Genomic DNA, 26407 nt, shown 5'->3' with positions numbered 1-26407 from the left:
CTGAGCTCCCTGAGGAGGAGTGTAATGCCACAGCAGATCATCTGGCAGACATATAAAATAGACAGAAATATCATCACATTTCCCCAGGTTTTGGTAAACTGAGGAAGTGTGAAGAATTTTTTAAGTACAGTAGGTGAAAATGTCCTCATTTGTAAGACTGATTTTTTTTTACTTTTGCCAGTGTTAGACTTCATAATCTTGTTAAGATATTCTTTAAACATAACTAGCCCTCAAGATGCTTAATTTATTACTAGGGTTTAACAGGTACACAATTAGGAATAAATCAGTTTTTGGAATATATCAGGAATATTTGAAGAGTAAAGAAGAATATAATTTCAAAGGTTTTACTAATGATAAAAATCTAATCTTCTAAAATTCAATAACTTCTTAAAATTTTGTCTTCTACTTTAATCTCCTAAATAACTAAAATATTTTTAGGGGAAAATAATATAGTATAATTCACATTATATTTTTAAAGAGGACAAGACAAATTTTACTATCTGCTCCATACATTCATATTCATATTATTTTATCTAATTCTCTCATAGACCTAATAGCCCTATATTTTCTGATGACAAAACTGAGGCACAGAGTAGTTCAGTAGCTTGTCTTGATCCTCCAGCCTGTAGGTGTGAAAATCTTGGTTAAACTCAGGTCCATTGGACTCACACTGATACCCTAGCCATCAATTCCATATTAACAATGTATTGCTTAATGTACTTAATGCCCCTAAATTGTACACTTAAAAATAGTTGAAATGGTAAATTTTATGTTATGCATAAAATACGCAAAAAAATTGGCAAAGGATCTGAATAGACATTTCTGCAAAGAAGATGTACCAATAGCCATAAGCACACATGAATATATGTATGCTCAACATCATTAGCGATTAGGGGAATGCAAACCAAAAAACGCAAGATAGCACTTTACACTAGCTAAGATGGCTATAATTAAAACGACAGATAATAAGTGTTGGTGAGAATGTGGAGGAATTGGAACTCTCCTACACTGCTGATGGGAATGTGAAAATGGTGTAGCGCTTTTGGAACATAGTCTGACAGTTCTCCAACAGTTAAACATAGAATTACCATATGACCCAACAATCCACTGCTAGGTATGTATCCAATAGAAATGAAGTCATATATCTACACAGAAGCTTGTATATGAATGTTCATAGCAACAGTGTTCATAATGGTCAAAACATGGAAGCAACCCAAATATCCATCAAATGATGAAATGGATAAGCAAAATTTGAGATTTCCAATTCTAAAACAAATGGAAACAAACAAAAAACTCACAACACATTGCAAAGCAAATGGACAATGTGAGCCCATTGTTTTTCAAAACAATTCAAATACAGTATTGTTTAAAAGGAGGTAATAATTTTTGTATAAACTATTTCCCTTAATTTGTTCTTCAAATTCACATCTTTTTGAACATTGATTTTTATCTATACCTGTAATTTCTTGACAATAAACCTGATTTCTAAAATGTCCACTAAAATTAATTAATTAATTTATTCCACTTTTTAAGCTAGCATTCTTCTTCCCTTAATAGTAAATCAAAATCCATACTAAACCTGTAAGTATTCAAATCAAAGATGAAAAAAGCCAGTATTTTGAGGTATTTCCCAAAAAACCCACATTTGTTTAAAACAACGTCAGCATAGGGTGATACCATATGTGATGAAAATTCTCTCATATAATTTCCCCTTGATTTTCTTTCCTTTGTATGTTCCATTTCCTTTTACCCTTTAAAATTATTTTAAGACAATATAAGTACATAAAATGGAGTAATATAAAAACGTCTGTGTACTAACACAATATCTTAAAATTTTTTCATATTTGCCTCGTATATTTTTATTTAAAAAATTATAGATAAAGTTTGTCCTGATTGTTGCCCTTACTAGTTTTGGTCTCTCCTTCCCTTCCTAGGGTATCCACTTTCAAGAATGTAGTATGCATTTGTCTAGATCATGCTTTTATACACCTTTTTTCTTACACCTGCATGTATGTATCCATGACCAATTAACAATAATACATTTGGTTATTGTTAATGTTAATACATCTCCCATATCATTCAAAAATTATTATTTTCTCAGCATTCTTTTTAAGATATCTTCATGTTGATATATTTCATTTAGTTTAATCATTTGATCCATAATATTTCATCCTATGAATATATACCATGATTCATATATCCATTCCCCTGCTGATGGATAGAAAACTCTTTTCTATTTATTACAAACAATGGTACAGGACACATGGTTGTATATGTCTCTTTGTTCTCTGGGAATATATGCCTTGATATGTCCCATTATTTTAAAAAATCATTTTGCATTACGATATGCCTAGTGTGCATGGTTTAATAGTGAAATAGTATGGAAAAACATTTATTGGACAGTATAGTCTCTTCTGCACCCTTCTCTACCTTTAGTCTTGCTTTCCAAGTACCATTACTTTAAACTGGTTTGCTTTTAATTTTTCTGGCAGGTCACCTTTATATTTCTAAAAATAATATGCTTATGGCATTATGAAATGTAGACATTATTTACTGATTTCTGGCTATAATGAGGATTTACTTATACACATACTTTTTCTCCCCTTCTTTCCTCATGCTCCTACCATATTTAGTTTGTCACTTTTTTCAATTCCTTCAGTAATCACTCTGAAACCTCAGAAGAATCTTCTTAAACTCCATTTCTTGTTCAACGAAATAGAGACTGTGTCTTGGAGCTCCCCTTCCCCCATTTTTTCTTTTTAATAAAATAAAGACATTAGCGCTCTTACCCTTCCCTCCATTTCTCCCTCCACTTCCCAATCTCTGTCAACTGTAACTTTACACTTTTACTTAAGTCAGGGTTGATAATATGTTCTGTGCTATAATTTGTCTATGGGTTCATTTTAAAAAATAAAAACCCCAGTAAACTGCATTTGTATTGTTATGAGTATGTAAATATTGTTCCTTGCAGAAGCAAGTAATATGTGATTATATTACCACACTTTTTGGTGCTTCCAGTGTCACAGGAGAATGTTTTTCAAAAAAATTTTAGAAACATTCCACCCTGTTGATTTAAATTGTGCCAAATTTTACTTGGCTTCATTTTTAGTTTTTATGTTTTGATTTGTGTTTGTTTTGCTTTTTCTGGAGTTTCTAATTGCTTCTTAAAAAAAATTTTTTGGGGGGCTTCCCTGGTGGCGCAGTGGTTGCGAGTCCGCCTGCCGGTTCAGGGGACGCGGGTTCGTGCCCCGGTCCGGGAAGATCCCACATGCCGCGGAGCGGCTGGGCCCGTGAGCCATGGCCGCCGAGCCTGCGCGTCCGGAGCCTGTGCTCCGCAACGGGAGAGGCCACAGCAGTGAGAGGCCCGCGTACCACAAAAAAAAAGAAAAAATAAAAAAAAAATTTTTTTTTTAGCCTTCTGTGTGCTGCTATTATATAAGCTTCTTCACTGAGACCTGTTCTCAGGGCACCCTGTCCAGAAAACCCTTTATCCTCTTACTGCAATTTGGATTAGGCCTTTTCTAAAATTGCTGCAAGCCATCACTCTGAATTTTCCCTTAACTGGTTTCTAATGGATACTGTTTTCTAGATATTTTTCCCTTCCTCCTTATTGATTAACTAATTCCTTATATGACCTGCCAGGAAATATTGTGTAAGTCAGAGTCTGTGCATGCCTGAAATTCCTTTTATTGTGCCTTCCTCGCTTGATATTTTGGTGGAATATCAATTTCCAGGTCGACGAGCCTTTCCAATAAAACTTTGAGACAATTCCTGCCTTATCATCTAGCATCAGTATCACTTCTGAGAAGTCAGATGCCATTCTGATTTTTACTCCTCACTGGTTACTTGCAGATTTCTGACTTTTAAAATATCCTCCCTATTATTGATGTTCTAAAATTTTAGAGATAGGTCTAAATCTATTTAGGGAGGTTCTTTTTCATGTAACTTTGTCCTCATTTGAAGACACTTTTGATTCTATGTCTCCTGTCAACTCTAAGCAATTATATTATTTCTTTGATAACTTCCTCTCCTCTTATTTTTTTTGGATCTCTTTCTAGAATCTGTATTAGATGGATGCTGAACCCTCTGCATATATCTTCTATATTTCTTATCACTTCTCTAATATGTTCTGTTTCTTTGTCTTTTTGTTTTACGTTTGAGACCTTGCCGTACCCTGTTTTTTCAGTGCTTCTATTAAACATTTATTTGCTATTTATATTTGTAAATTTCCAAGTATTCATTTTCATTGTATTCTGTTCTGGTTTTATGCATGCAATATTTTCTTAAGTCTTACTAGAAATACCAATTTAGGGGATCATTGTTTGTTTTAGAAATTCTCCTTTCTTCTATTCCTGAATTCTCTCCTATTTATCTATGTTCTCCTCCTATTTATCTTGGCTTTATTTTTTTAATCTCACAATTTCCCCATATATCTAGAAACCCTTTGTTTTCTTTTATGTTTATGAATAAAATAATAGACAGGCTGACTGGGAGAGCATAATGCACATAAGCAGGGATTGTTGGCCAAAATGGGTAGACAGGGCTCTAGCTAGATGAGGAGAGATATGGTCCTAGACACCAGTACCTCACAGATGCTAGATTCCTCCCCAGATAATTTCCTTTTTTTTTATATTTATTTATTTAACATCTTTATTGGAGTATAATTGCTTTAAAATGGTGTTCTAGTTTCTGCCTTACAACAAAGTGAATCAGCTATACATACACACACATCCCCATATCTCCCCCTTCCTGCGTCTTCCCACAACGCTCCATATCCCACCCCTCCAGGCAGTCATAAAGCACCGAGCTGATCTTCCTGTGCCATGCGGCTGCCTCCCACTAGCTGTCTATTTTACATTTCGCAGTGTATATAAGTCCATGCCAATCTCGGACTTCGTCCCAGCTTATCCTTCACCCTCCCTGTGTCCTCACATCCATTTTCTACATCTGCGTCTTTATTCCAGTCCTGCCCATAGGTTCTTCAGAACCTTTTTTTTTTTTTTACATTCCATATATATGTGTTAGAATACAGTATTTGTTTTTCTCTTTCTGACTTACTTCACTGTATATGACAGACTCTAGATCCATCCACTTCAATACAAATAACTCAATTTTGTTTCTTTTTATGGCTGAATAATATTCATTCCATTGTATGTATGTGCCACATCTTTATCCATTCATATGTTGATGGGCACTTAGGTTGCTTCCATGTCCTGGCTATTGTGAATAGAGCTGCAGTGAACATTGTGGTACATGACTCTTTTTGAATTATGGTTTTCTCAGGGTATATGCCCAGTAATGGAATTGCTGGTTCGTATGGTAGTCTATTTGTAGTTTTTTAAGGAACCTCCATACTGTTCTCCATAGTGGCTGTATCAATTTACATTCCCACCAACAGTGCAAGAGGGTTCCCTTTTCTCCACACTCTCTCCAGCATTTATTGTTTGTAGATTTTTTGATGATGGCCGTTCTGACTGGTGTGAGGTGATACCTCATGGTAGTTTTGATTTGCATTTCTCTCATGATTAGTGATGTTGAGCATTCTTTCATCTGTTTGTTGGGTTTCTGTATATCTTTGGAGAAATGTCTATTTAGGTCTTCTGCCCATTTTTGGATTGGGTTGTGTGTTTTTTTGATATTGAGCTGCATGGGCTGCTTGTAAATTTTGGAGATTAATCCTCTGTCAGTTGCTTCATTTGCAAATATTTTCTCCCATTCTGAGGGTTGTCTTTTCATCTTGTTTATCGTTTCCTTTGCTGTGTGAAAGCTTTTAAGTTTCATGAGGTCCCATTTGTTTATTTTTGTTTTTATTTCCATTGCACTAGGAGGTGGGTCAAAAAGGATCTTGCTGTGATTTATGTCATAGAGTGTTCTGCCTATGTTTTCCTCTAAGAGTTTGATAGTGTCTGGCCTTACATTTAGGTCTTTAATCCATTTTGAGTTTATTTTTGTGTACAGTGTTAGGGAGTATTCTAATTTCATTCTTTTACATGTAGCTGTCCAGTTTTCCCAGCACCACTTATTGAAGAGGCTGTCTTTTTCCATTGTATATTCTTATCTCCCTTATCAAAAATAAGGTGACCATATGTGCATGGGTTTATCTCTGGGCTTTCTATCCTGTTCCATTAATCTATATTTCTGTTTTTGTGCCAGTACCATACTGTCTTGATTAGTGTAGCTTTGTAGTATAGTCTGAAGTCAGGGAGCCTGATTCCTCCAGCTCCATTTCTCTTTCTCAAGATTGCTTTGGCTATTCAGGGTCTTTTGTGTTTCCAAACAAATTGTAAAATTTTTTATTCTAGTTCATTGAAAAATGCCAATGGTAGTTTCATACGGATTGCATTGAATCTGTAGATTGCTTGGGGTAGTATAGTCATTTTCACAATGTTGATTCTTCCAATCCAAGAACAAGGTATATCTCTCCATCTGTTTGTATCTTTAATTTCTTTTATCAGTGTCTTATAGTTTTCTGCATACAGGTCTTTTGTCTCCGTAGGTAAGTTTATTCCTAGATATTTTATTCTTTTTGTTGCAGTGGTAAATGGGAGTGTTTCCTTAATTTCTCTTTCAGATTTTTCACCATTAGTGTATAGGAGGAATGCAAGAGATTCTGTGCATTAATTTTGTATCCTGCTACTTTACCAAATTCATTGATTAGCTCTAGTAGTTTTCTGGTAGCATCTTTAGGATTCTCTATGTATAGTATCATGTCATCTGCAAACAGTGGCTGTTTTACTTCTTTTCCGATTTGGATTCCTTTTTTTTCTTTTTCTTGTCTGACTGATGAAGCTAAAACTTCCAAAAATATGTTGAATAAGAGTGGTGAGAATGGACAGCCTTGTTCCTGATCTTAGAAGAAATGGTTTCAGTTTTTCACCATTGAGAAGAATGTTGACTGTGGGTTTGTCATATATGGCCTTTATTATGTTGAGGTAAGTTTCCTGTATGCCTACTTTCTGGAGAGTTTGTATCACAAATGGGTGTTGAATTTTGCCAAAAACTGTTTGCCTCTATTGAGATGATCATATGGTTTTTCTCCTTCAATTTGTTAATATGGTTTATCACATTGATTGATTTGTGTATATTGAAGAATCCTTGCATTCCTGGGATAAACCCCACTTGATCATGGTGTATGATCCTTTTAATGTGCTGTTGGATTCTCTTTACTAGTATTTTGTTGAGGATTCTTGCATCTATGTTTATCAGTGATCTTGGCCTGTAGTTTTCTTTCTTTGTGACATCTTGTCTGGTTTTGGTATCAGGGTGATGGTGGCCTCGTAGAATGAGTTTGGGAGTGTTCCTCCCTCTGCTATATTTGGAAGAGTTTGAGAAGGATTAGTGTTAGCTCTTCTCTAAATGTTTAGTAGAATTCTCCCGTGAAGCCATCTGGTCCTGGGCTTTTGTTTGTTGGAAGATTTTTAATCACAGTCTCAATTTCATTGCTTGTGATTGGTCTGTTTATGTTTTCTATTTCTTCGTGATTCAGTCTTGGAAGGTTGTGCTTTTCTAAGAATTTGTCCATTTCTTCCAGGTTGTCCATTTTATTGGCATATAGTTGCTTGTAGTAATCTCTCATAATCCTTTGTGTTTCTGCAGTGTTGATTGTTATTTCTGTTTTTTCATTTCTTATTCTGTTGATTTGAGTCTTCTCCCTTTTTTTCTTGATGCATCTGGCTAATGGTTTATAAATTTTGTTTATCTTCTCAAAGAACCAGCTTTTAGTTTCATTGATCTTTGCTATCGTTTCCTTCATTTCTTTTTCATTTATTTCAGATCTGATCTTTATGATTTCTTTCCTTCTGCTAACTTTGGGGTTTTTTTATTCTTCTTTTTCTTAGATGTAAGGTTAGGTTGTTTATTTGAGTTGTTTTTTGTTTCTTGAGATATGATTGTATTGCTACAAACTTCCCTGTTAGAACTGTTTTTGCTGCATCCTATAGGTTTTGGGTCATCGTGTTTTTATTGTCATCTGTTTCTAGGTATTTTTTTATTTCTTCTTTGATTTCTTCAGTGATGTCTTGGTTATTTAGTAGTGTATTGTTTAGCCTCAATGTTTTTGTATTTTTTACGAATTTTTTTCCTGTAATTGATATCTAGTCTCATATCATTGTGGTCAGAAAAGATACTTGATATGATTTCAATTTTCTTAAATTTACCAAGGCTTGATTTGTGACCCAAGATATGATCTGTCTTGGAGATTGTTCCATGAGCACTTGAGAAGAAAATGTATTCTGTAGTTTTTGAATGGAATGTCCTATAAATATCAGTTAAGTCCATCTTGTTTAATGTATCATTTAAAGCTCATGTTTCCTTATTTATTTTCACTTTGGATGATCTGTCCATGGTGAAAGTGGGGTGTTAAAGTCCCCTATTATGACTGTGTTACTGTCGATTTACCCTTTTATAGCTCTTAGTATCTGCCTTATGTATTGAGGTCCTCCTATGTTGGGTGCATACATATTTACAATTGTTATATCTTCTTCTTGGTTTGATGCCTTGATCATTATGTAGTGTCCTTCTTTGTCTCTTGTAATAGTCTTTCTTTTAAAGTCTATTTTTTTGATATGAGAATTGCTATTCTAGCTTTCTTTTGATTTCCATTTGCATGGGATATCTTTTTCCATCACCTCACTTTCAATCTGTATGTGTCCTTAAGTCTGCAGTGGGTCTCTTGTAGACAGCATATATACGGGTCTTGTTTCTGTATCCATTCAGCCAGTCTATGTCTTTTGTTGGGAGCATTTAATCCATTTACATTTAAGGTAATTATCAATATGTATGTTCCTATTACCATTTTCTTAATTGTTTGGGGTTTGTTTTTGTAGGTCTTTTCCTCCTCTTGTGTTTCCTGCCTAGAGAAGTTCCTTTAGCATTTGTTGTAAAGCTGGTTTGGTGGTGCTGAATTCTCTTAGCTTTTGCTTGTCTGTAAAGGTTTTAATTTTTCCGCTGTATCTGAATGAGATTCTTGCTGGGTAGAGTAATCTTGGTTGTAGGTTTTTCCCTTTAATCACTTTAAATATGTCCTGCCACTCTCTTCTGGCTTGCAGAGTTTCTGCTGAAAGGTCAGTTGTTAGCCTTTTGAGGATTCCCTTGTATGTTATTTGTTGTTTTTCCCTTGTTGCTTTTAATATTTTTTCTTTGTATTTAATTTTTGATAGTTTGATTAATATGTGTCTTGGTGTGTTTCTCCTTGCATTTATCCTGTATGGGACTGTCTGTGCTTCCTGGACTTTTTAAACTATTTCCTTTCCCATATTAGGGAAATTTTCAACTATAATCTCTTCAAATATTTTCTCAGTCCCTTTCTTTTTCTCTTCTTCTTCTGGGACCCCTATAATTTGAATGTTGGTGCATTTAATGTCCCAGAGGTCTCTGAGACTGTCATCAATTCTTTTCATTCTGTTTTCTTTATTCTGCTCTGCAGTAATTATTTCCATTATTTTATCTTCCAGGTCACTTATCCGTTCTTTTGCCTCAGTTATTCTGCTATTGATTCCTTCTAGAGAATTTTATTTTCATTTATTGTGTTGTTCATCATTGTTTGTTTGCTCTTTAGTTCTTCTAGGTCCTTGTTAAATGTTTCTTATATTTTCTCTATTCTATTTCCAAGATTTTGGTTCATCTTTACAATCATTACTCTGAATTCTTTTTCAGGTAGACTGCCTATTTCCTCTTCATTTGTTTAGTTTGGTAGGTTTTTACATTGCTTCTTCATCTGCTGTGTATTTCTCTGTCTTCTCATTTTGCTTAACTTACTGTGTTTGGTATCTTCTTTTTGCAGGCTGCAGGTTCATATTTCCCATTGTTTTGGGGAACTATGTCTGCCCCCAGTGGCTAAGGTTGGTTCAGTGGGTTGTGTAGGCTTCCTGGTGGAGGGGACTAGTGCCTATGTTCTGGTGGATGAGGCTTGGATCTTGTCTTTCTGGTGGGCAGGAGCACGCCTGGTGGTGTGTTTTGGGGTGTCTGTGACCTTATGATTTTAGGCAGCCTCTCTGCTAATATGTGGGATTGTGTTCCTGTCTTGCTAGTTGTTTGGCATATGGTGTCCAGCACTGTAGCTTGCTGGTCGTTGAGTGGGGCTGTGTCTTAACGTTGAGAAGGAGATCTCTGGGAGAGCTTTCACCATTTGATATTACGTGGATCCAGGAGGTCTGTAGTGGACCAGTGTCCTGAACTTGGCTCTCCCACCTCAGAGGCATAGGCCTGTCACCTGGCCAGAGCACCAAGACCCTGTCAGCCCCATGGCTCAGAAGAAAAGGGAGAAAAAAAGAAATAAATAAAATAAAATAAAGTTATTAAAATAAAAAATAATTATTAAAATAAATAAATTAAAAAGTAATTTTAAAAAGAGAAAAAAAGAGAGCAACCAAACCAAAAATCCAATCCACCAATGATAACAAGTGCTAAAATCTATATTAAAAAAAAAAAATAAGGACAGAACCCTAGGATAAATGGTAAAAGCAAAGATATACAGACAAAATCACCCAAAGAAGCATACACATACACTGTCACAAACAGAGAAAAAGGAAAAATATATATATAAACTATAAAAAAAAAAGGAGGGAGAGAGCAACCAAATCAATAAAGAAATCTACCAATGATAATAATTTCAAAATACTTCACCAAGTTAAATATAAAACCAGAAACAGATGTAGAAAGCAAACCCCAAATCTACAGTTGCTCCCAAAGTCCCCTGCCTCAATTTTGGGGTGATTCATTGTCTATTCAGGTATTCCACAGATGCAGGATACATCAAATTGATTGTGGAGATTTAATCCACTACTCCTGAGGCTGGGGAGAGATTTCCCTTTCTGTTTTTTGTTCGCACAGCTCCTGGGGTTCAGCTTTGGATTTGGCCCCGCCTCTGCGTGTAGGTCACCTGAGGGTATGTGTTCTTCGGTCAGACAGGACGGGGTTAAAGGAGCAGCTGATTCGGGGGCTCTGGCTTACTCAGGATTGGGGGAGGGAGGGATACAGAGTGCGGGGCAAGCCTGCAGCAGCAGACACTGGCATGACATTGCCCCAGCCTGAGGCGTGCCGTGTGTTCTGCTGGGGAAGTTGTGCCTGGATCATGGGACCCTGGCAGTAGTAGGCTGCACAGGCTCCCCGGAGGGGAGGTGTGGGTAGTGACCTGTGCTTGCACACAGGCTTCTTAGTGGCTGCAGCAGCAGCCTTAGCGTCTCATGCCCATCTCTGGGGTCCATGCTGATAGCCATGGCTTGAGCCCGTCTCTGGAGCTTGTTTAGGTGGTCCTCTGAATCCCCTCTCCTCGTGCACCCTGAAACAATGGTCTCTTGCCTCTTAGGCAGTTCCAGACTTTTTCGTGGACTTTCTCCCAGCTAGCTGTGGTGCACTAGCCCCCTTCAAGCTGTGTTCACACAGCCAACCCTAGTCCTTTCCCTGAGATCTGACCTCTGAATCCCGAGCCTCACCTTCTAGCCCCTGTCTGCCCCGGTGGGTGAGCAGACAAGCCTCTTGGGCTGGTGAGTGCTGGTCGGCACCGATCCTCTCTGCAGGAATCTCTCTGCTTTGCCCTCTGCACCCCTGTTGCTGCATTCTCCTCCGTGGCTCTGAAGCTTCCCCCCCCCCCCATCTCCACCAGTGAAGGAGCTTCCTAGTGTGTGGAAACCTTTCCTCCTTCACAACTCCCTCCCAGGGGTGCAGGTCCCATCCCTATTCTTTTGTCTCTGTTTTTTCTTTTGCCCTACCCCGGTACGTGGGGAGTTTCTTGCCTTTTGGGAAGTCTGAGGTCTTCTGCCAGCGTTCAGTAGGTGTTCTGTAGGAGTTGTTCCACATGTAGATGTATTTCTGATGTATTTGTGGGGAGGAAGGTGATCTCCATGTCTTACTCTTCCGCCATCTTGAAGGTCTCCTCCCCAGATAATTTCTTAATTACTTTTGAGAATAAAACCTCAATTTGGGTCTGGAGAGTATGAAGGCTCTTCCATGTGCAGCAGAGTTAGAAGAGTCCCATTCATATGCGGAGTTTCTAGTTTTCAGCCAAAGGTCTCATTTCTTCCTGTGTTTTTACCTTCCATTTTTTCACCCCCCCCCCCCCCCCACCGCCTTCCCTCCCATCTCCACTGTATTCAACAGGACAAACTGTCTTTCTTTTCAGCTGTAGCCCACTCTGGAGATGTTCTGGTCTGCAGCTTTCTTTGTTCATCTCCTTCGGTTTTCCATCTTTTAGAAATTCAAAATCTCATTCCCTCTTAACCTTCTCAGACTATCTTCTTTGTTGTGGGTATATATTTGATTTATTCATGTACTTTCATCCTAACAGAGTCTCTACAGAGATAAGAGAGAAATATATATGCTCAAACTGCCATCTTGAACCAGAATACTTCTCTACACCATTTCTCATGATAACTTTAGAAATCAGAATCTTTAACAACATTGTAAATCAATTATACTTAAATAAAATAAATGTAAAAAATCAGAATCTTTTAAAAAGTTTTTAAAGAGCATAAAAATAAAAACTTTAAACAAAGGTTAAATTCTTGTGGTAGGAAAATGTATTGCAGTGAGTCAATAACCTTGCTTTTCTTCTAATTCAAATTTCACAGTGTTTAAAAGACTGTAGCCAATTTGTTTTTGTTTTACCTTTTTCTTTAGCATTTTTGCCTAAAATAATTACTTTCTTCCTCTAAATCCAAACCATCTATACTTGAGGTGGGGGGAGTCTAACCCTGCTCCTTTGTTGTCTACATTTATGACTATTTCCACAAGAGTGTACTCCACTTAACACCCTACTTTAGAGTGTTAAATCTAAAAACAAATGGACTTTTTCTTGTGGTTCAAAGACCATCCTAGATTCCTCAGCCTGTTCTAGCTCTCCAAATAAGAAGCTCAGCAACCCACAAGCTCCCAGAACACCATTCTCATGGATCTGAGGCAGAGCATCCCTGAAATTGCTAGAATGGCTTTACAGAAGTGTAGAAGAGCTGGTGCCACTTCGACTAAGAAGTTCTTTCTAGAAGGGCACATGACTGGGCTTAGAAGTGTATATTTCACTTCCCTAAAGTATGACTTCACTTTTCTCTATTTTCTTGTTCTTATTATCTCTATATATATGCCCTTGGGTTATAAGGAACCAGAAGAGAGGATGAATTTAATCAGCTCAAATCTTTGACAACAAATAGAAAAAGCAAAACAACATGTTCTCCTCCCTACTTGTGTTTGGAATATCTTTTCATCTTCCATAGTATTATAGAAAGCTTGTTGGAGTAGAAAAAATGTCAGGGGCCTCACTCTGCTATAATTAGCTGTTCAACTTTAAGCCTTGATTGCTTTGTCTATAAAAAGGGAGAAATGTGGACCAGATGATTTCTTAGAACATTTTCCTAGATTAAAAAAATCATGATAATTATTCTGTCATTCTATTCTTCTTCACTATTTCAACTCTTCTTTCTTTTAATTTTTAAATATTTGTTTTCAGAGATACACTCTTTTACTCTTTCTTGTTCCAAACTCTTTAATAGTGCTGTTTCTCTACTTCCTTTTTATTTTTCCAGCTCTTTGTTTTTCTCTCATTCTACTTATTCTGTTATTCCTCTATAGTTTTTCCCTTTTCTGGGATCATTAAGACTGTCCTTAGAGTGTGATATTAGGGCATGCATTAAGAAAATGGAAGAGGCCAACTTAATTCAGAATTTTATCTTTTCCTAAAAACATGCATTACTGTAGTATAACACAAGAATTTATAATCCAGAACTCATGTTGACAGAACATCTTTTTGAAATCTTTTATCTTTTGCTTTCTGAGTGATTCTTTTATTTTTCTTTCTTATTTTGTTTTATTTTATCTGAACAGAGAATGGACATTCTTTGAAGTCTAATCATGATCACTACAGATGAACCCAATCTACCAACTTCCCAACATTCTATAGAGTATTAGAAGATTTTTACATTTTGAAGAAGGGGAGACAATCTAAAAAATTTTGGTGGAACTATTGAGAACTAAAATATGGTGGATTATGTTGATTTAGAACTTAAAATAGATGGGTAAATTTGGGGTCAAGGTATACGTCTGAGTCTAATTCAGGTTGGATATATGATTACTTTTCAAGTCATCTAAAGTTTAAAAAGTAATATTTATGATATCTAGCTTTTGATTTGTCATTTGGTCATAAAACATTAAAGAATTATGACTGTTGCTCTTACCACAGATTTATTAGACATCATCAAATATATAGTAGACTATGCTGTGACTAGGTGAAAACTGCAACTTCTGACACATAGCTCTGCAAATACAATGGCTCTAAATATAGAATGCAGTCAAAATATTTAGTTCATATTTTTATGTACAAAATTTTCCATTTTATATTCTTTTAGACACTTTAGCCTATAAACTGACCCATTTGGGTATTCTTTTGAATGTCTTATATTAATAGCTTTTATGTATATCTAACTGATCAATATGGGAATTTTCATTTTCAATAGCCTTAAAAATGGCTCAAGTGCTAACTTCCATTTCAGTTCAAAGAAAGACAGTTTGTTCTGGTCAAAGGCCAGTAGAAGTTACAGTTTGTATCAGGATGACCTGACATATCCGGGTCAGATTGACCAGATCAGAAAACACATCAGCCTCCAAACCTCCTTGTGAAATTCTTTACTAAATTTAATTTATTTGCACTGAACCACCCAAAGCTTCTGGCTGTCAGGTAAGTGGGCAGTGATGCAAAAAAGGAGACTCTCTGGAGTTTTTAGAACTAGTTCAAGGCAGATATAGGACTTTTCTACCTGAAAAAAAGACTACCTGCTATTTCTATGAATTTGACTTGTGTGGTATATTGCTCACATTCAAAATAAACCAAAGCCTCTGTTTGATGAACCCAAATAATACTCAGATTTAGGCTATATATATATTACTTACATTTAGATTTCATTCATAATTTGATTTGAATCTAAAAAAAAAACCCCCAAGTCAGGAAGAATGTGTCCTTTCCCCCTTCACTGACTTTTAATAGACATTGTAATGTAAAATTGAAGTGTGAACATATGAAAGGATATTCTTTAATTCTTACCAGCTGAATACATATTCAATATGCTTCCAGACTGTTCTAAAATCTTGAAAAATTAGATAAATATGGTGATTGAAATGATTTTTTAATAAACATACTATTAATAAATGTTTGTGACCCATTTATAAAATATACATTAATAATATATGGATATGTGATTTCTTAATTATTAGTGAAATCTTTCATCAAATGCATTTGAAGACATGTAAATTATTTGACATAATAGTTACCAATTATGAAGTTTTAGAGGGCATGACATATGCCAAACACGTCATTTGAAGAACAGCTGTGAGTTTGTATGCTATGTGCTATTTGTATTTTTTGTTTTCACGTTGATAGCATGACATTCCTTTATTTGGAGATCTTAATTTCTAGGTTACTTTAAATTTTAAGAAATTCAATACATAATAGTCATAACCTTAAGAAACACAAAATGAGCAAGAAAATATTTGAAGGAAATTATAAATCTAATAGATTTCTGTCAGAAAGAAAATAGGCACAGGAACAGTTTTCTCTTCACGTACTCTTTTCACAGAATAATAGAAAAGGTTGTGTTAATATAGTATTTGTTATTATGCAGTATTTTAATATCCGTATAAGTCTATTCCATTATATTTTGTGTTTCATATATTTATTCCTTTATGGTTATAATCACCAATATATTTCATTTAAGAGTTCAAAACTATGTTAAATGAATTGTGTTTTTATATGGAATATATTTGCCATTATGAAGAATAGTCGGTTATATTGTTATTTCAAGCAATAAATCTGAATTCATTCTATTAGTTTAAAAATTGTAAAATTCAAAAGTTTAATTATATGTATAACATAAAAATTGAGCACATTTTCTATAGCACTTCATTTATTTGTGTTAATTTTTTAATGTGATATGTCTACAATATTTTTTATTTTGCATTTATTTTTTCAACATGTTTACATTGTATGAATTGAGCTTTTTTTGCGCACAGATTCTTGCTTGTAGCTTCTTGGCAGGATTTTTTGTTGTGATGTAACCACTGTTCTTATAAAAAATATTATGTGCATTTGTTTTGCATCTTTGTCTTCATTCCATATGTCCTATAGTTTGTATTTTTATATAAAGTTATTTATAAGGAATGGTAATTTAAAAGTCTGTGATCATCTCTTTCACCTTCATTGTTTTCAACAGACAGATATTCTTAGTTCTTATTTTCTGATAGTCATAAACAGATTTTTAGTATGATGTAAGGCAGATAAGGCCACATATAGTTTACCTTCATATCATATCTTATGTCATGGAGTACTTATTTTAGCTATCTTTGGACAAGTTGTTTTGATCATTCAATTTTATATCAATTTACTTTTTAAACTTGGGTTAAATTTTTTAGTTCATGGAAGTGTAATTTGCTATAAAATATTAGGAATTCTTCTGAAGATAGCACTTTCTAATTACAGTAACCAATCTTTATTGAGAGCTAAGCACTTTCAGACACTAATTTATTCCTTGCACAACACCATGAAGCAAATATTGAACACAATTTTACAGATGAGGAAACTGAAAGGCAGAGACGTTGATGTACTTGTCCATGGTCATAGAAACAGAATGACTCACGTCTGTCTCATCTCTCATCTGTTTATTTCAGACCCAAACCAGCTAATTTGTGCTTGACTTATGTCCTTTAGTATTAACCTTTCACACTTCTATTTCTTCCATGATATCACAGTGAAGCAAAAAGAAAAAAAATTAACACAATTGAGTATTAAAATGTGTCTTTTCTTTTAGCCAGAAACATTTGAGCATCTTTTTATCAAGCATACAGAATCAGTGACATTTGGTCCTCTTCTTTTGGAGCCTGAAACCATTTCAGAAGATATCAGTGTTGATACATCATGGAAAAATAAAGATGAGATGGTACCACCAACTACAGTCTCTCTACTTTTGATGACTCGGGATCTTGAAAAGGGTTCTATTTGTATTAGTGACCAATGCAGCAGTGTTCACTTCTCTGAGGTTGAGAGCACAGAGATAACCTGTGAGGAGGAAAGCAGGAGACAACCCTCTGTTAAATATGCCACCCTGCTCAGCAACTCTAAATCAGGTGAAACTGAGGAAGAGCAAGGGCTTGTAAATAGCTCAGTCAGCAAATGCTTCTCTAGCAACAATTCTCTACCTAAGGATTCTTTCTCTAATAACTCATGGGAGATAGAAACCCAGGCATTTTTTATATTATCAGATCAGCATCCCAATATAATTTCACCACGCCTTCCATTCTCAGGAGGATTGGATGAACTTTTGAAACTCGAGGGAAATTTCCCTGAAGAAAATAATGACGAAAGGTCTGTCTATTATTTAGGAGTCACTTCAATCAAAAAGAGAGAGAGAGATGTGCTTTTGACTGATAAGTCAAGAGTGTTGTCCCCATTTCCATCCCACTGTTTATTCACCGACATCAGAATCCTCCAGGATAGTTGCTCACAACTTGTAGAAAATAACTTCAATTTAGGAACTTCTGGTCAGAAGACTTTTGTATCTTACATACCTCAATTTCAGACTTGTTCTACTCAGACTCAGAAAATAGTGGAAAACAAGATGTGTGACCTAACTGTCTAGTTTCATTCCAGACACATCTCAGATTTATGATGTAATGAGTCATATGAAGGGTAATATATTCCACTATAGTGTTGGTTAGGGGAGAGAAAAGAAAACTGTCAGAGGCAAATTTGAAAATGATTGCTTCACAACTAATGGTATCTGTTTGTCCTCACTCAGTAATATAGACAAAAAATGTGAGAAAGCCTTCAAGAGCCTAGCAGTGTAGACCGACTCTTCTAATGATTAATCAGCACCTTGGGAAGGTCTCCAGTGGCTTGTGTCTAGCTAGCCATAAACTAAACAATACTATTTTCTTTGAACGTTGAACCCATGTAGAAAAAGCTAGTCATCTGAATTACACTCACATCTGAAAGAACACTTCACACTAACACTTGTGAAATGTAACTGTATTTTCAAGGGTGTGGTTATTTTACCTTGAGTTGTCTTTGCTGTGCACTAATTTACACATACACACAATTATACCTAATAGGCATCCTTGTGCATTTTAAAAGTGTGCAATGTATTTGTATTTTGTGCTACTAGACTGTGTGATTTGAAGATGTTTCAATTTAACATACTTTCCCTGAGTACTTACTCTGTGGTAGGCACTCAATTGAATGTTGCAGATAGGTGATTTAGCCCTGGTCTAGGGGATATATTTGTGAAGATATACAGGAAACAAATGTTTATTTTCACATCTAAGATCTGTACCATAGAATGAAACTACCTGTTAAATGGTGATACCCACAACAAGTATTTTGATGAGAACACAAGCCCTTATGAAAACATAATGTCTGCCTCACCTCTTCTCTATAAAATGTTGAAATGCTCACTTTCTGCTACAGTTAGATTGCTAAATGTTACTGTGTATCACTCTGGAATTGTCTTCCCCATTCCCACTTGCATGTACACTGTTTTTTTTCCTCACTTACTGAGCATTCTTCCTGTATATAAACCAACCACTGTGCTAATATTTTCCATACTTTACCTCAATTAATTATTGAAATAATTGTATGAGACATGTACTACTATTACATTCCTTTTAAAGATTAGAAGATTAATTTGCCCAAGGCCACAGAGTTAATGGAATCCATATATAAAACCGGATCTTTTTAATGCTAGTGATTATGTTTTTAAAGCATACCTTACATTATCATCCATTAAAAAAACTGACTTGTAATCAAAATTTATTAAGTAGAAATATAACACTGGATGAAAATTAAGTGAGAATTACACAGATGTTGTCTTTGCCTTTAAAGACTTTAATGTTTATTGTTTATTTCAGTTCTTGGTATGGCAAGAAAACCCAGACAGCATATTGAACAACAAACTAAATTAAGAAACCTGCAGAGATAGTTGCTCAATGGCAATAAGTAAGAATTTCAAGATTATCGGTATCGTCAAAATAAATACTTTAGTCTTCAAAAATATTCCTATGAGTTGTTAAACATCACTAGTTTCGTACTTAGACTGAGAGAGGATTCCACTGATTTACTATTACCATAAATAAAATCCTCCCCCGTCTCTATTCCAGTTGTGACCATATGAAATGAGCTGTTCAGACTCCAATTGATAGATATTTTTTCACACCTTTCATGATCATTTGCCAACTAGAAATCCATAAAGCTGTTTCATGCCATAAGTATTGTTGAAATATCTTAGGATCTCACACAATCAGTGACTCTCTTACAAGAGAAAGGTAGAGGAGCCATATCAACTCACTGAATAATTAGTTCTATACAAAGATAAAGATAGAAAAAAATTGTTTTCAATTTTTCAGTGATTTATAGTTTCAGAATCAAAGAATTATTAACATGTATGGAAATTTTAGTAAAATTGACCATTATTTTTAATACTGCTCACAGAATATACATAGATAGAAAATTACATTTTGCCCCATTCTGCATATAATTAGAGATTAAACACTGAACAAGTCCTCTGAGACATGACATCCTCCCATTCTCCTGTGGTGTGGGACCCAGAACAATAGGGAAGAGAAACGGATAAATGTTCCAGTCAGCCCAAGGTTTTGCCATGCTGTGTGTACTCTGTCGTGAATTCAGACGTCCCAGGACCACCATACTGCTGCAGGTCTGAGTTAAAGGAATTTTGTGACAGCACATTAAACCTGAGATCACTGATACCATTCTGGTGCAGCTTCAGTTCCCAAAACAAATAAAAACATTTCAGAAATTGAAATTCCAAGGGACTTTCTTTTCATAGAGCGGGTTGAAGTAGTGCAGTTTGGCCTATTGGTATATATAAATTTAGATCATATTTACTGTCAGTGTGCTAAGGCTCTGATTTTCACTTTCAAAAGTTCATGTCACTTTATGTATTACATATATTACCGGGTCTTTATGAAAATTACCATTTAGATGAAAATTTAGAATGTTTTGTACTCCAGTTTGGTTAGATATTTTCCATTTCTTTGCAGAGATTCTGTAAAAAAAACTTTTAAGGGAGAGAGGAGCTGAAATATAGGTTTGGACTTTTAAACTTAGGATAAATCTGGAATTTTGAGTATTTCATTTAAAGGCCTAAAATTGCAATACAACCTGTGAATCAGTCTCTCTAAATCTGAGCTTCATGAAAATAAACTCAGAAATTAATAATTTGAGCTATGGCTTCAAGTTTAAACAGATTGTTCGAAGATAAATCATTTGTCAGGGTTAATGAGATTATAGATGTCCTAGGTTAAAGCCCCCAAGAACAAAGAAGAAGAAAGAAGACGAGATACACATCAGTATGAATGGGGGCCTCCTATTGGAAGCCCTGTGTTCCCATTTAGAGATGAGCTACATAGTGACAAGAGGAATAGGAACAGATAGTCTTTTATTTTTAAACCTAGTCTAGAGTAGTACAAAGACCTGGATGAAAGTCCCAAACCAGTGGGTGATCCTGGACCTATAATAAGGTTTCATGACCCTAAGCATGACATTCTTCTACCTCCTCTCATCCATTTCCAATAAAACCAACTCCTTCTTTCCATATATCAAACATATGGTCATATTCTCTTAGCAATATCCATTTTAACTACTCAAAAGTTGAGAGAAGATAAACTTCCTCCACAAATTGATACCAGATTCCAAAGCTACTTTCGTTGGCACAGTATAAAGATTAGGCTGTAAGAGTTGTGCCCACAGGTCTCCTGTGGGCTTGGACAAAGTGCTAAATGAATCAAGACATACTGCAACCATATGTCACGTAGACTTGGGTGAAAAAAAAAAAAACCTCTCTCTAAATTATTTCCTGTAGTTTTTAAAAGAAATGTGTTCTACTTTTCATCTTCCAAGGGCCATCTTGATAGTTACAGACTCTTCTAAAGTATTTACTATTGAGAAAACACATTCTCAAATTTTAAAACACAAAATTAAAATTGTCCACTGTATTATGATTAAAAGAAGCCACATTTGAGAAAAAAATTTAAACATAGTTACCAAAAATGTGAAGAACTGTTTATAAGAAGAAACTGGGTAAGTCAGTAGTTTTACTCCTTCTTGAACAATTGTTTAAAGCTGGAAAGTGTTCCTGTACCTCATCATGATGTTGGGCGAGCAGCTTAGAATACAACAGACTGCTTTAGAACTGAAATGTTGTTACTTGCATTTGTATGAGCATCAAGAAGTGGTTTCCATGGGTTTTTATATTGAATGAAATATTTTTATACAAAGTTTATCAATCAATATTTATTGTGGAAAGTTGCTATTTTTCAAAATTAATTATACGTAAAATGTATGGCATCAAATTCAATTTTGTAAGGATCTTTGACAGGATATTTTAAATAACATGTCCATTCAAAAAGTCTGAAGTGAGAAAAAATTTGGAAGGTATTTAATGTTGTAGTGAAATACTTATATTGTAGATATTGTACTTTTTAAACTTGTCATTAAGTATTTGGCATGCAGATAACACTTTCTCTTTAGTCACAATTGGTATGTTAATAAACGTTATAAACATAAGTGCTGAGACATGCATCACTAATTGTTTTATAAAATTTAATTATCCTAATTCTCCTTTTTGTCCCTAAAGTCATAAAGAAAGATGTGTAAATTATGACTGTGAAATTTTTATCATTATAAATCATAAGCATTGTTGGAATTGATATGAGATCAAATATGAGAAATGGAAAGTCCAAATAAAATTTTTATGAATTTAAGTTATTTTAGGATTATTTTATGTTTGTATGATTACTGCTTTCAGCAAAGCTTTGAAAAATATGAAGTAATCCTTGTATTTTATGTGAATAGTTACTATATTATTTTTACCCATTGTTAGCATTTGTGTTTTTAAAATTGTTACAAACATGCCTTGCCTTTGGAAGAGATTTGAAAACATTTTAGATCCAGCTGTCTCTCTTTACTGTTATTCTCTCTGTATTCTCAATATATCACCCACACCAAATACTTGCTTGCATTATAGCCACTTGCAATGAAAAATTACTTATTTTAAACATCAAGAGCTCTGTAGTTTGATTCTTTACTTCCTTTAGAAATCTTGATTTACAGTCATTTGTGAACATTTGTTTCATCACTTAGTTTTCTAGCAATTTGAGTTTGGGGGCTAGTATTTGGGCTAGGATTAATATATGTTCTCCTTGCTTAGTTTTAAAATGTAAATGAAACTAACATCAAAAATTTCAAACAGTACATGGAAGTATAAAATAAAAATTGTTCTCTCCCTCCACTCTCAATCTTTAGTTCCTATTCCCTAAAAATAACCTGTTATTATTATACCACATACATTTAAAGTTTTTATATAGTTGGGATCATATTCTGCTTGCTGTAATAAAATTACCCTTTTCCCTTAATATATCTTGGTGATATTTCCATAGAAACTCAAATATACCTACTTTATTATTTTAATGGTTACATAGATATTCCATTATATCAAAGTACAATGATTTATGTAAACGGTTCAAAATTGGTGAACATTTAGGTTGTTTCTAATCTTTTACTTTTATGGACAATACTGAAGTGAGCATTCTCATACATAATTATGTCTTGGCATACTTTTGCAAATCTACTTGTCAGGACTCTTGGTTTCAAGTGTAAGAAACCAACTGAAATTGTCGAAAGTATCTTTTTGCTATTTTAATTTTAACTTGATGAATGAAGTTGAGCATATTTTCATGTTTATAAGCCATTTGTTTTTCTCTACCTTCCTATTCGTTGCCTAATTTTCTACTGGGCTATTATAATTTTATTGCTTTCTTATCATTATTTTTCATATATGTGATCTGAGTTTTCTTAGTTAAGATATGACTTATGTAGTGTAAAGTAAACAAGTCTTCAGTGTAAGCTTAATGAATTTTTACACACTTCATATCTGAGTAAAATCTCTGAATCACAGGATAGATTTTAGTTTAGCTTTAATAGATACATACTGCCAAATACATACTAATTTACACTGTTGTCAGTAAGGTAGAAGAGTTCTGTTGCTTTATATACCAATTCCTAATCAACATTGATATTGTCAGCTTTTGAATTTTAGTCAGTCTGGTGGTTGTGTAAGGGTTTCTTAGAGTTTTAGTTTGTACTTCTCTAATATGTAATAATTTTGAGAGACATTTCCCTCTCCTATTTCTGTGTATTTCATAAACATCTAAAATATTGTTACATTGCTGCTTTAGGCAGTACCGAGTCTTTCAAATTTCCCCTTTGTACTGTTTGTTTATTACTTCTTGCATCTTTGTGCTTCCATCTGGGATAATTTCCCTTCATCCTAAAGAACTTTCTTGTACAGCGGATCAACTGTAACAAATTCTTTCAGACTTTGTTTGGGAACATCTATATTTTATCTTCAATTATGATAGATATTCTTGCTCAATATTGAATTCTAAGTTTGCAATTATTTTCCATCTTTGTAAGTTGTCTTTTTATTGTCTTCCAGTGTCTGGTGTCCATTGTTACTGTTGAGAAGTTAGCTATCATTTTAATTGTTGTTTCCTTAAGGTAATTTCTCATTGTTTGTTTGTTTGCTTTTAAGATTTTTCTTTTTATCTTTTGTTTTTAGTTGTTTGACTATTAAAAGTCTAGGTGTGCTTTCTTTTTTACTTGTCCAGATTGGGATTCATTGAGCTTCTTTTATTTGACCACGAATAGGTTTTATTAGACTCGAAAATTCTCAGCCATTATTTCTTCACATGTCAATTTCTCCCATTTTATTTATCCTTCCCTTGTGAAACTTGTTTTTTAACATCTTTATTGGAGTATAATTGCTTTACAATGTTGTGTTAGTTTCTGCTGTATAACAAAGTGAATCAGCTATATGCATACATATATCCCCATATCCCCTCCCTCTTGCGTCTCCCTCCAACACTCCTAATCCCACCCCTCTAGGTGTTTGCAAAGCTCCAAGCTGATCTCCCTGTGCTATGCAACTGCTACCCAAGAGCTATCTATTTTACATTTCGTAGTGTATATATGTCAATGTTACTCTCTCACTTTGTCCCAGTTTACCATTCCAACTCCCCGTGTCCTCAAGTCCATTCTCTATGTCTGCCTCTTTATTCCTGACCTGCCCCTAGGTTCATCAGAACAATTTTGTTTTTAGATTCCATACATATTTGTTAACATATGATATTTGTTTTTCTCTTTCTGACTTCACTCTGTATGACAGACTCTAGGTCCATCCAACTCACTACAAATAACTCAATTTTGTTTCCTTTTATGGCTGACTAATATTCCATTGTATATATGTGCCACATCTTCTTTATCCATTCATCTATTGACAGACACTTAGGTTGCTTCCATGTCCTGGCGATTGTAAATAGTGTTGCAGTGAACACTGTAGTACATGACTCTTTTTGAATTATGGTTTTCTCAAAGTATATGCCTAGTAGTGGGATTGTTGGGTCATATGGTAGTTCTATTTTTAGTTTTTTAAGGAAACTCCATACTGTTCTCCATAATGGCTGTATCAATTTACATTCCCACCAACAGTGCAAGAGGGTTCCCTTTTCTCCACACTCTCTCCAGCATTTATTGTTTGTAGATTATTTGATGATGACCATTCTGAAAGGTGTGAGGTGATACCTTATTGTAGTTTTGATATGCATTTCTCTCATGATTAGTGATGTTGAGCAACTTTTCACGTGTTTGTTGGCAATCTGTGTATCTTCTCAGGAGAAATGTCTGTTTAGGCCTTCTGCCTATTTTTGGATTAGGTTATTTGTTTTTTTGATATTGAGCTGCATGAGCTGCTTGTATATATTGGTGATTAATCCTTTGTCAGTATCTGCATTTTCAAACACTTTCTCCCATTCTGAGGGTTGTCTTTTCATCTTGCTTATGGTTTCCTTTGCTTTGCAAAAGATTTTAAGTTTCATTAGGTCCCATTTGTTTATTTTTGTTTTTATTTCCATTTCTCTAGGAGGTGAGTAAAAAAGGATCTTGCTGTGATTTATATCATAGAGTGTTCTGCCTATGTTTTCCTCTAAGAGTTTGATGGTGTCTGGCCTTACATTTAGGTCTTTAGTCCATTTTGAGTTTATTTTTGTGTATGGTGTTAGGGAGTGTTCTAATTTCATTCTTTTACATCTAGGCTCTCCAGTTTTCCCAGCACCACTGATTGAAGAACCTTTCTTTTCTCTATTGTATATTCTTGCCTCCTTTATCAAAAATAACGTGATCGTGTGTGGGGGTTAATCTCTGGGCTTTCTCTCTTGTTCCATTAATCTATATTTCTGTTTTTGTGCCAGTACCATACTGTCTTGATTACTGTAGCTTTGTAGTATAGTCTGAAGTCAGGGAGCCTGATTCCTCCAGCTCCGTTTTTCTTTCTCAAGATTGCTTTGGCTATTCAGCATCTTTTCTGTTTCCAAACAAATTGTGCAATTCTTTGTTCTAGTTCTGTGAAAAATGCCATTGGTAGTTTAATAGGGATTGCATTGAATCTGTAGATTGCTTTGGGTAATATAGTCATTTTCACAATGTTGCTTCTTCCAATCCAAGAACGTGGAATATCTCTTCATCTGTTAGTATCATCTTTAATTTATTTCATCAGTGTCTTATAGTTTTCTACATACAGGTCTTTTGCCTCCTTAGGTTGATTTATTCCTAGGTATGTTATTCTTTTTGTTGCAATGGTAAATGAGAGTGTTTCCTTAATTTCTCTTTCGGATTTTTCATCGTTAGTGTATAGGAATGCAAGAGATTTCTGTGCATTAATTTTATATCCTGCTAGTCTACCAAATTCACTGTTTAGCTCTAGTAGTTTTCCGGTAGCATTGTTAGGGCTCTCTATGTATAGTATCACGTCATCTGCAAACAATGACAGCCTTACTTCTTTTCCGATTTGGATTCCTTTGATTTCTTTTTCTTGTCTGATTGTTATGGCTAAAACTTCCAAAACTATGTTGAATGATAGTGTTGAGAGTGGGCAACCTTTTCTTGTTCCTGATCTTGGAGGAAATGGTTTCAGTTTTTCACCATTGAGGACGATGTTGGCTGTGGGTTTGTCATATATGGCCTTTATTATGCTGAGATAGGTTCCCTCTCTGCCTACTTTCTGGAAAGTTTTTATCATAAATGGGTGATGAATTTTGTCAAAAGCTTTTTCTGCATCTATTGAGATGATCATATGGTTTTTCTCCTTCAATTTGTTAATATGGTGTAGCACATTGATTCATTTGCATATATTGAAGAATCCTTGCATTCCTTGGATAAACCCCACTTGATCATGGTGTATGAGCCTTTTGATGTGCTGTTGGATTCTGTTTGCTAGTATTTTCTTGGGGATTTTTGCTCTATGTTCATCAGAGATATTGGCCTGTAGTTTTCTTTTTTTGTGACGTCTTTGTTTGGTTTTAG

General features: G+C 34.8%; 1 protein-coding gene across 5 annotated transcripts in view; it reads left to right on the top strand.

Annotated features, from left to right (window-relative positions):
• LEPR (leptin receptor) overlaps positions 1–16075 on the top strand; it is a 94296-nt gene extending 78221 nt beyond the window's left edge. For all 5 annotated transcript variants that reach the window (XM_067006460.1, XM_067006456.1, XM_067006477.1 and 2 more), the window contains one exon: positions 13813–16075. In XM_067006460.1, coding sequence (XP_066862561.1) covers positions 13813–13830 — 18 coding nt within the window. In that variant the 3' untranslated portion in view covers positions 13831–16075. The remainder of the gene's footprint in view (positions 1–13812) is intronic.
• The last annotated feature ends 10332 nt before the right edge of the window (positions 16076–26407 follow it).

The sequence above is a fragment of the Kogia breviceps genome, chromosome 1, assembly GCF_026419965.1.
Source record: "Kogia breviceps isolate mKogBre1 chromosome 1, mKogBre1 haplotype 1, whole genome shotgun sequence".
Classification (NCBI taxonomy): domain Eukaryota; kingdom Metazoa; phylum Chordata; class Mammalia; order Artiodactyla; family Physeteridae; genus Kogia; species Kogia breviceps.
Note: the sequence above shows the minus strand (reverse complement) of the source record. Positions and strands in the feature narration are given on the sequence as shown.